The sequence below is a fragment of the Symphodus melops genome, assembly GCF_947650265.1.
Source record: "Symphodus melops genome assembly, chromosome: 7".
Classification (NCBI taxonomy): domain Eukaryota; kingdom Metazoa; phylum Chordata; class Actinopteri; order Labriformes; family Labridae; genus Symphodus; species Symphodus melops.
Genome location: NC_136697.1, coordinates 19,430,296 through 19,440,089, shown reverse-complemented (window position 1 = coordinate 19,440,089; position 9,794 = coordinate 19,430,296). Strand labels below are relative to the sequence as shown.

At 41.0% G+C, this 9,794-nt stretch overlaps 1 protein-coding gene across 6 annotated transcripts in view; it reads right to left on the bottom strand.

Moving 5' to 3' along the window:
• Positions 1 to 9,794, bottom strand: part of obscnb (obscurin, cytoskeletal calmodulin and titin-interacting RhoGEF b) — a 50,599-nt gene that overhangs the window by 24,874 nt on the left and 15,931 nt on the right. For 3 of the 6 annotated variants that reach the window (XM_079347852.1, XM_079347853.1, XM_079347854.1), the window contains exons 26-40: positions 8,728 to 8,994; positions 7,378 to 7,647; positions 7,004 to 7,270; positions 6,604 to 6,870; positions 6,221 to 6,487; positions 5,850 to 6,119; positions 5,494 to 5,763; positions 5,035 to 5,301; positions 3,810 to 4,076; positions 3,390 to 3,656; positions 2,924 to 3,190; positions 2,190 to 2,456; positions 1,726 to 1,992; positions 688 to 774; positions 163 to 258 (exon numbers count right to left, since the gene is read on the bottom strand). In XM_079347852.1, the coding sequence (XP_079203978.1) occupies positions 163 to 258; positions 688 to 774; positions 1,726 to 1,992; positions 2,190 to 2,456; positions 2,924 to 3,190; positions 3,390 to 3,656; positions 3,810 to 4,076; positions 5,035 to 5,301; positions 5,494 to 5,763; positions 5,850 to 6,119; positions 6,221 to 6,487; positions 6,604 to 6,870; positions 7,004 to 7,270; positions 7,378 to 7,647; positions 8,728 to 8,994 (3,663 nt within the window). The remainder of the gene's footprint in view (positions 1 to 162; positions 259 to 687; positions 775 to 1,725; positions 1,993 to 2,189; positions 2,457 to 2,923; positions 3,191 to 3,389; positions 3,657 to 3,809; positions 4,077 to 5,034; positions 5,302 to 5,493; positions 5,764 to 5,849; positions 6,120 to 6,220; positions 6,488 to 6,603; positions 6,871 to 7,003; positions 7,271 to 7,377; positions 7,648 to 8,727; positions 8,995 to 9,794) is intronic. The other 3 variants (XM_079347855.1, XM_079347856.1, XM_079347857.1) reach the window with 3 other exon arrangements.

Below are 9,794 nucleotides of genomic sequence, written 5' to 3'. Positions count from 1 at the left end.
AAGGACAATACAATATAAAAGCAACGATACAGTATGCCTGACAAACCAACTGGTCTTGAGTAAGATAACCACTTTTGACATTAGAGCATACACTTTTGAGGAATATGAAGATCATGCAAAGCGTACTGACCGATGAAGCCATGAACTAAAGTGTCTCATTACCTTCAGTTCTGACTTTGAGCTGCTGTGCATCTCTCTCAACCTCCTGTTTGAGGAGCTGCTGTTTAGGGCTCTGTCCAGTAGTTTGAAGCTCAACAGCTATGAAATTGAAAACAACATTGGACCCACAATTTAGACATGCATCATTGACGTTGCCTTTACAAACATTAAGCATCAACCAACGTAAGAACTTAAAAACCATGGAAACCACAGATGTTGCTGCGAGAATAAAGCAGGCTCGTTTCCCAGCAAGCCGATGGTCATTTCAGCAATATAGCAGGACGGTAAAAACATGAACAGCATTAAAGCATTTCTTGAAGCCAACAAGACATCGAGTGAGCCAATTCATAGAATGATATGTTTCTGACTTATTAGCACCAGCCATTAGCCAAGACATGGAGGGAAAGTCCAGTGTGTGTGTGTGTGTTTTTCAGTTCTTGTCCAAACAAGCAATATGGTGCCCAGGCTGATAACTGCAAATGCAAAAAGACAAAATAACAAGCGAAGCTAAGAAACTTAGGAGAATACCTTTGACGGTCTCATTTATCTCTTGCTTCTTGTGCTTGTCTTTAGCAGCTAGGGGCGGAGCTTCAGGTGTCTTGGCTGCCTGTGTAACTGCAAATGCAAAAGCCTTTATTCTTCTCCAACTAGTTCATTTATCATCTTCAGGACAAAGAATCATGCCAAACACAAGTCAACATTTACATAGAAAGTTAAGTCGATCCTCTGATTGTTACTGCCTACTTAAACGCATAAATACGAGGGTTCTTATGTTTTAAATGAGCCGGGTAGTTCACAGAGAGAAGAAGGAAAATGAAATACCAATCCAGTGAAGGATAGAAGTACAGACACACACAACTGCAACCTTCCAATCTGGTAAAAAGAATGCATTTGCTAATGCTTTACTGGCCCCAAAGCATCCTATATAAAGGTAGACGACAAGACGAAGGCCATTCTCAAGATGGACAGAAAACATAAAGCTGAGAGCCAGCACACGTTTGTACTCCTTTCCCACCTCCCATTGTCAATGGGGTCTTTTCAATTACAGTTTAGTACTCAAAGAAGTAGCAGACTTACAACAATGTCAGCAATCAGCAAGCACCATGGAACGCAAGAACCACCATACAACATGGACTTACATGACTTGGCAAACATGAGTCACTTCAAAATAGGGTTCAGGGTCCAGCAGCGATGCGTTTTCAATATCTCAGACTTACACATCCAACGTGTTGATGCAACACATACAATGTAAAAGAAGTGACTGGCAAAGCTTGATGTTGGACATACTACGAGAAAAGCTGACGTGTTATGAGGCCGCAGAAAGGAATCATAGAAGCAAGGCGACAGAGACGGACACAATGTGAGGGACAGCGAGAGACTCAATGCAAGCGCTTGAGTTCAGAAAAACAGATGAGAGCTATCAATAAAAACAGTTTTAGTTGTACGTGATCAAATAGTACAAATAAAATCTCCTGCAGTTACCAAGATTAAAAAATACAACACAAGTGGAATTTTCAAAATAACAATGACCCATCTTAATATACTTTAAGACAGTATTCCTCCTACCCTTGACTTTAAGGCTAGATGTTGTCTTCTGGTCTCCACACACACAGCTGTAGTCTCCACTGTCTTCTGGCACCACTTTGTTGATCAGGAGTTCATTCACAGATGCCTGTTGCTTCATCTGATATTTGTCTCCAGACTTCAGGACCTGCGTGCCCTTCTTCCACTCCACTGAGACTCCAGGTTTAGAGAGCTCACAGTGCAGAGTAATGCTGCCTCCCTCCTCAGCCTCCTGACTCTCCAGCTTCTGTTTGAAGGTCACTGGTTGGGCTGAGCATTTAGTGTATGGTTAGCATTCAGCTGCATGCATTAATAAATACAACACACGAAAAACACGGCACTGAATTCAGAAGACATTTTCTGATAATTAGCTTGAAGACATGCAGACATTAAAATGCGTCTCGATTTTGTACTAACAAAAAGCGGCTTTATGATTTGTCAGGTGGACTCTTTGAAATTCCTCCTACCCTTGACTTTAAGGCTAGCTGTTGTCTTCTGGTCTCCACACACACAGCTGTAGTCTCCACTGTCTTCTGGCACAACTTTGTTGATCAGGAGTTCATTCACAGATGCCTGTTGCTTCATCTGATATTTGTCTCCAGACTTCAGGACCTGTGTGCCCTTCTTCCACTCCACTGAGACTCCAGGTTTAGAGAGCTCACAGTGCAGAGTAATGCTGGCTCCCTCCTCAGCCTCCTGATTCTCCAGCTTCTGTTTGAAGGTCACTGGTTGGGCTGAGCATTTAGTGTATGATTAGTAATCAGTTGCAAGACATGTAAACAACAAGGTCACATTGATTTCATTGGATCAAAGCACTAGATAAAATACCTTGCCAAAATGACCTGATGCAGGGCTTATAAGCCAGCAGTTTATTAGTGTAAATGTTTTAGATTTATGAGTTTAAGCAAGCCAGTCTCAATAACTGTTTCGCACAAAAAAAACAAAGAAAAAAAAAAGAAGAAAAAGAAAGGGAGCAAGCCTGCCCTCTTGATTCACTTGAACGGTTGGCACATTTGTGCTTTTGTAAATTAAACACTCTCTTTTTTGTAACTCAACAAACACTGATAGGTTTTTGTCCAGACAAAATAAATAACTGAATGATCATGTCCCGCCTCCAAAAAAATTAATGCAATTATGTATATTACAATCTGTTTCTAAAAAATATTCAACTGACAAAATCTTCAAATAATCTTCCTCCTACCCTTGACTTTAAGGCTAGCTGTTGTCTTCTGGTCTCCACACACACAGCTGTAGTCTCCACTGTCTTCTGGTACAACTTTGTTGATCAGGAGTTCATTCACAGATGCCTGTTGCTTCATCTGATATTTGTCTCCAGACTTCAGGACCTGTGTGCCCTTCTTCCACTCCACTGAGACTCCAGGTTTAGAGAGCTCACAGTGCAGAGTAATGCTGCCTCCCTCCTCAGCCTCCTGACTCTCCAGCTTCTGTTTGAAGGTCACTGGTTGGGCTGAGCATTTATTGGTTGGTTAGCATTCCGTGATGTGCATTAACAAAATACATTTTTTTTCCACATTCAACACTGTAAGCAGAAGACTAACACTGATGATTCGAGATCTATAACAAGCATACTCCAAAACAAACATGTCTAGGTTTGAGCAATCAAAAGGCTGCTCAAAAAAATCCTCCAACAGAAATCTTCCTCCTACCCTTGACTTTAAGGCTAGCTGTTGTCTCTTGGTCTCCACACACACAGCTGTAGTCTCCACTGTCTTCTGGCACCACGTTGTTAATCAGGAGTTCATTCACAGATTCCTTCTGCTTTATCTGGTGTTTTTCTCCAGACCTCAGGACCTCCTTTCCCTTCTTCCACTTCACAGGGACATCAGGTTTAGAGATGTCACAACGCAGAGTAATGTTGGCTCCTTCTTCAGTGTCCTGGTTCTCCAGTTTCCGTATGAAAGTTGGCGGTAGCGCTGTACAACCAAGTTGTCATTACTTTCAAATACTAAGTGCGGTTCAGAGTTTTACAAAGGATGAAATAAAACACATTCAAAGCACAAATAGTGAAACTCCTCAAGGGAAATACAACATTTAGAATTTAAAAAACGTTGCTGGAAAATCCATACCATTGACTTTCAAAGTTGCAGATGTTTTTTGGTCGCCACAAATGCAAAAATATTCCCCACCGTCGTCGACCTTCAAGTTCTTCATCTGAAGCTCACAGGAGGACTCGCTCTGCTTCATCTCGTACTTCTCTCCAGCTTTAAGAATTTCAGAGCCTTTCTTCCACTGAATGTTGGAGGACGGTTTAGATGTCTTGCAGCAAAGTGTCACAGACTCCCCTTCGTTTTTCTGCTGGTTCTTGAGGTTTTCAATAAAACTGGCCGGCAGGGCTAAAATTAAAATGAACAACGTCTTGATTACATGAAACAGAACGTTGTATTTTCTGGGTACTGATGGAGAATGAAAAGGGAGTGGTGAAGAGGATGATAAAAGAGTTGTAGTACTCCCGGCAGTAGCAGTATTGGTTCCACTCTTAATTGGACTGATGTTGCTTTTGATAAAGAATTTTAAACATTGATATTACATCAACATAAAATGCACAAAGGATAAGCACCAACAACAAAAGAAGTCTTAATGCAGCAAAATTATCTCGAAAAAGCAAAAATATTAAAACAATACATTTGGCCAGTAAACGGGACACTAGCACATGCTGACAGAGGCTGTTCACATTGTGGCTGTGCAGACAGTTTCTCAATCATGCAAACTGGTGACAGAGGATAGAAAATAGCTCAAAATCCGAGTCACTCACAACACAAAATACTGAAAACAAACTTTAACTTGGTAAATGCAGGAGATAAAGAGTTACTTCAAACTCTCTTCTAAAACTTAAATACCCAGGAGGGATGCATCAGGGTTTGATCTAAGCACCACAGCACATCCAGAGGACTAGCAGCAAAAACTGCCCCCCCCCCCCCAAATCCCCACAACCGAAACCTCATGAAGAAAGCACAACCAAAACCAAGCTATGATGGAAGTCAACACAACGTTCATCTCATACAATTCAAAAACCTTGCACAACACATTCACAGTGGAGGAGCGCCACGTAAGTCCTTCAAAATACAGCATTCAATAAAATGCATCATGTCAAGTAAGTCTCATGTATACAACTCCTTAAATAAAAGGATTAAGCACTATGTGGTTAACAATGACTTACCATGGTCTCTTCTTTGTGTCCTAAGACTTATGGAACATTTCATTTTCAAAGAATTTAAATAAAGTGTATATGGTTATAGTCTGCTACACAGATACTTACCCTACACTTGAATACATGCATACTTCAGTTCTTACCATTGACTGTCAGCTTTGCCATGCTCTTGGCAGTGCCCACGTCACAGGTGTAGATATCAGTGTCGTTCTCCTCCAGGTGTTTGATGGTGAGTGTTAAGACGCCCTCTTTCTGGGACATCTCATATCGACCTCCAGCCTTGAGCTCTGTGTGACCTTTCAGCCATACCACAGCGGATGGACTTTGTGCAGTCTCGCACTGCAAGGTCACACAGCTCTTCTCCTCTGCCTGGCTGTCCTTCAGCACCTTTGTGAACTTATGGCTTGGCTCTGTAAAAGGAGAGTGACCAGCAGTTTTGAGTATTGGAGGAAACTGTAAAGATTAATGGATTGATTGTTTCATATGAAGTTCACTGTCATTATATTTCATTAAAACATCCTTAAGGCTTTTAGGCTCAGAAACAGTCAACGATTAAAGTGTCATGTCATGGAATAAGGTAAATACAGTTTCGTAAGTCTTACCCTTGATTTCAAGTTTGGCTTTAGTGGTTGCACCTCCAACTACTTCACAACTGTACTCTCCAGAGTCTTGAGCAGAGACATTATGGACGATCAGTTTCATGACCTTGTCCTCTTGGCTTATCTCATACCTCTGGCTCTTTTTGATGGCCTTGCTTTCCTTGGACCACTTCACAGTGGAACTTGCCTGTGTTACCTCACAGATGAACACTGCATCCTCCCCTTGAACGGCACTCACGTTTTGCAGTGCTTTGGCCACTGATGAGGCTTTGCCTGGAAAAAAAGGAAGATACCTTCTATGAGTACAATAATATCTTTGTGACTTTGTGCCTCCTTAAAAAAGTAGACATTTCACTGACTTTCAACTGTTAATGTTGTTTTGGAGCTCAGGTCTTTCAGCTTAAAGGCCACCTCTCCGGCATCAGCAGCAGTAACATCCTTTATGGTCAGCATGTACTTGCGTCCTTTACTTGTGATTTTGAAGCGGTCGGCATTTTTAATAGTTTGGCCATTAAGAGTCCAGGAACACTCATCTGTGCTTTCACGAGATAAGATGCACTCGAAGCTACAGGTCTCTCCCTCGTTCACCTCAGCAGACTTCAGCCATTTGGTTATTCCAATGCCGATCTCTAAATGTGGGATGGAGAGTAAAATTCAGTGATGTCAAACCATATAATTGTTGTGAGGTGAAAATCACTTTAAAGTTTGTGTTTCAGACAACAGTACCAACCTCTCACAGTGACCTTTGATTTAGAAACCTCAGTTCCAAGATCACAGGTATACCCGCCAGCATCTTCTTTGGTGACATCCTTGATGATCAGTCCCAAAGACTTGCCTGTGTGAAGCAGCTCATATTTTGGTCCAGCCTTCAAGACTTTACCTTCTTTTCTCCATGTGGGTGAGACCCTGGGCTTGGACGCCTCACATGCCAGAGTTATCATGCCTTTCTCCTCTCCAATGACATCATCTAGAGACTTGAGGAACACAGCACGCTTCTCTGGAGGGGGAAAAGACGGTGAAGAAACGCTGAGGGATGTTTCATCAAGTCACTGTTAGGGTTGGATTGTAAAAGCCAATACCGATAATGGAAAGGTAGTGTATCAAAGTTCTTACCTTTAACTTTAAGTGTCACTGATTCTTTGACCTTACGGACTTGGAAGGTGATAGTTCCGCCGTCCTGAGGTGCTAAGTTCTTCAGAGTGAGTTTGTGAACCTGTCCATCATGAGTGATGGTGTTCACTTCATTAGTAAAGAGCACCTTTTCATTCAGAAGCCACTGAACCTCTTCGTCTGCATAGTTTATCTCACATGTGAACACTGCGTCACTGTCTTCATCGACCTCTGTGTCGGCCAAGTGTTTGCTGATCTTGATTTCACGCACTGTACAAAAGAAAAAATTAGTTTGAAGACCACTTTTGCCTTCTTTCTTTTTTTTACGTCTTGATGTGAATTTCATGAACACATCTGCACTTGCTGTATTTTGTATGTTATTTCAACTTGGTTCACAATGTACCTTCCACAGTGAGGGTGCCTTTGCTCTCAGCAGGTCCAGACTGACAGCTGTACTGTCCACTGTCTTCTTCAGTCAGCCTTTGAATGGTAAGTTGGGCCCTCGTAGCATCTTGCTTCATGTTGTACTTGTCTGACGATGCCAGAGGTAAATGGTCTTTGAACCATTTAACCTCTTTTGGTGAGGCGGTGAATTTGCAAGAGAGTATGGCAGAACTTTTCTCTTTTGCCTTCACATCCTTGATGGGCTCTGCAATCTCCAGTGGACGCTCTGAAAATGACAGTGTGTGGTTAGATTCAAATGCGGATGCCATCACATCATCACGGTAGAAACATTATGGGGCCAACTGCTGTGTTCATGCGACTCAACACTTGTACCTTTGACTGTGAGCTGGGCTGAGGATTTGCTCTTCCCAGCTGTAAACAGCACCGTTCCTGTCATCGATGCTTTGGTCTTTTTGAATGTGAGACGATGCAGAGTCCCCTCCTTCTCCATTTCAACATCAACGCTTTCCTTTAAGGCAACTCCGTTCAGAGTCCATATTGGAGGCTTTACCAGTTCCATACTGATTTCAACCTCGAAAACAGCTGCAAATGGTTCCGTCACTTCTACAGGACTGAGCTCCCTGATAATGCTGATGGACTGCTCTGGAAGGGTTATTTAGAGGGAATGGGTTAGTGAAAGTCAATTATGAGCCCATAAACTAATGATAACACTGTTGTACAATAAAGGACATTTAAAATGTTTACCTCTTATACTTAATACACAACAACATCCATGAACTTAACACTACTGTCTATATGTTGCTGAGTTGCGCAAAAGAAACGCAACGTTAAATGCTTTAACCACTTCCAGGGACAGAGGGGGTCCCCAGTCTTTTGGGGTAGTGGGCTGAAAAGTCTGAAGATGCCTGTTGTATGTAACTAACTGTCTACATTATAAAAGTTTTACTTAACAGCAACACAGTTAATTCAGGAGATAGTCTTCACTGTTGGCTGCTATTAGTACCATTGTCCACTATAATGAAAATGCAGCTGAACATTAAAGAGCTATTTAAAATAGGTTAAATAAACACATCACACAAATCATAAAGACACATATAACACAACTGCTGTACATGCAGAGAACATTAATCACATGTAAATCCACTGCAACGACAAGTACATCATTATCCTATCTTAAAGCATTTGTATTATCATCTGCTTTGGCTGAATGGATATCTCACTCACTGAATGAAAATATCAAACTTGACAATGAAACAATGAGAGCCACCATACAGTACCATGTCTGGACTGTGAAACCAGAGTGATTTGATCATTATATATTTCTGTACTTTTCTAGTGTGACAAGTTCAAATGTCTTGAGTTAAAAATGCCAAATCACTGTTTTTTCACCCATTTCTTTAATAAATAATCTGAAATATCAGTCAGTAAATGAATTAATTTATTGGCCCAAAAATAGGTCAACTTATATTATTTTACTTCCCATTAGTGTTCTACTTAATCACTTCAGAGAGATAGGAAAAGGTAAATAGATCAAATAGACAGACAGACACATACAGTAGATTGAGACAGATAGATACCTCATTGACTACGAGTCTGATGGCTTGTTTTGTGTAAATTCTTTAACAACGCAATCTATTTATTCAATCATATCGACGAACCACCAAAAATGCTAAACCTCACACTATTCTTGAACTCAACCTTTGTCATCTTCCATGATGTTACCTTCCACAAGTAGTTTACAGGATGTCTTGTCATCAGTGGCGTCACAGGTATACGTATCTTCATCCCCGGAATCCACATCGTTGATGGTGAGCTTTCGGTACACATCTTCACTCTTGATCTCGTACTTCTTGCCGTGTTTGATCTCAGTCTTGTTCTTGTACCACTTCACCTTTGCACTGGCTCGTGACACTTGGCATTCAAGATGACCACGATGCTTAAACATCGCTATCTTATCCCTGAGTTTCTTCACAAACTTGACAGGCAGCTCTATAGTGACAATAACACTCAATCAATAAAAACTAGCACGTATCAGGTAACGCTGAAGCCCTTCAATGCAATTACAATAGGCAATGTCTGTTATAGAAAAATATAGCCAAAGGAAATAGTACAAATGTGCAACAGAGAATGTCTGCTATTGATGCAGCATAAGTTAGAAAAGCTACAGCAGATAGCAATTACTTTGTAAAGAAACATTCTTAAACAGGAGGAACTGTCACACCTGTTAAAATACGAGTTGCTGTTTGATTGCAAACAGCTGGGAATTGACAAAGGCAAGAAAACATGAGCATGTTGGTGCAACTTAGAGCAGCTTATGGTCCACTGATAGCAAAGTAACCTGTCACAGTTTGTACCCGAAACAAAAGTTTGACTCTTTTTCATCAACTTCTCAGAAAGCTTTGACCTCCTGTAATAATTCTAAACCTGGGCGTGTGGTGTTCCCTTTGCCATCAGGCCTCAATGAGGCACAACAATGCAGATGCTAATTGCAAATGGATCTTCCATCACATCAATACTGACAGAATGATGCCTGTGTTTCCTCTTTTAGCTGTTTACATATACGTGTATACCGTATCAATTCACTTGGTAAAATTCTTATGTGACCTTTTGCTATTTGCAGATAGAATCCTTACTGTTTATCATAAAGAAGAAGAAAACATCAAAATGTGCAGAGGTATTCAATCATTTCAATTCTTCTGACAGCTTTCACCACAGTAGATAAAAACAATCCATTTGCAACCACATCTGAACATTGTAACATAAAGGTTAGCTTATGCATGCAACAATAT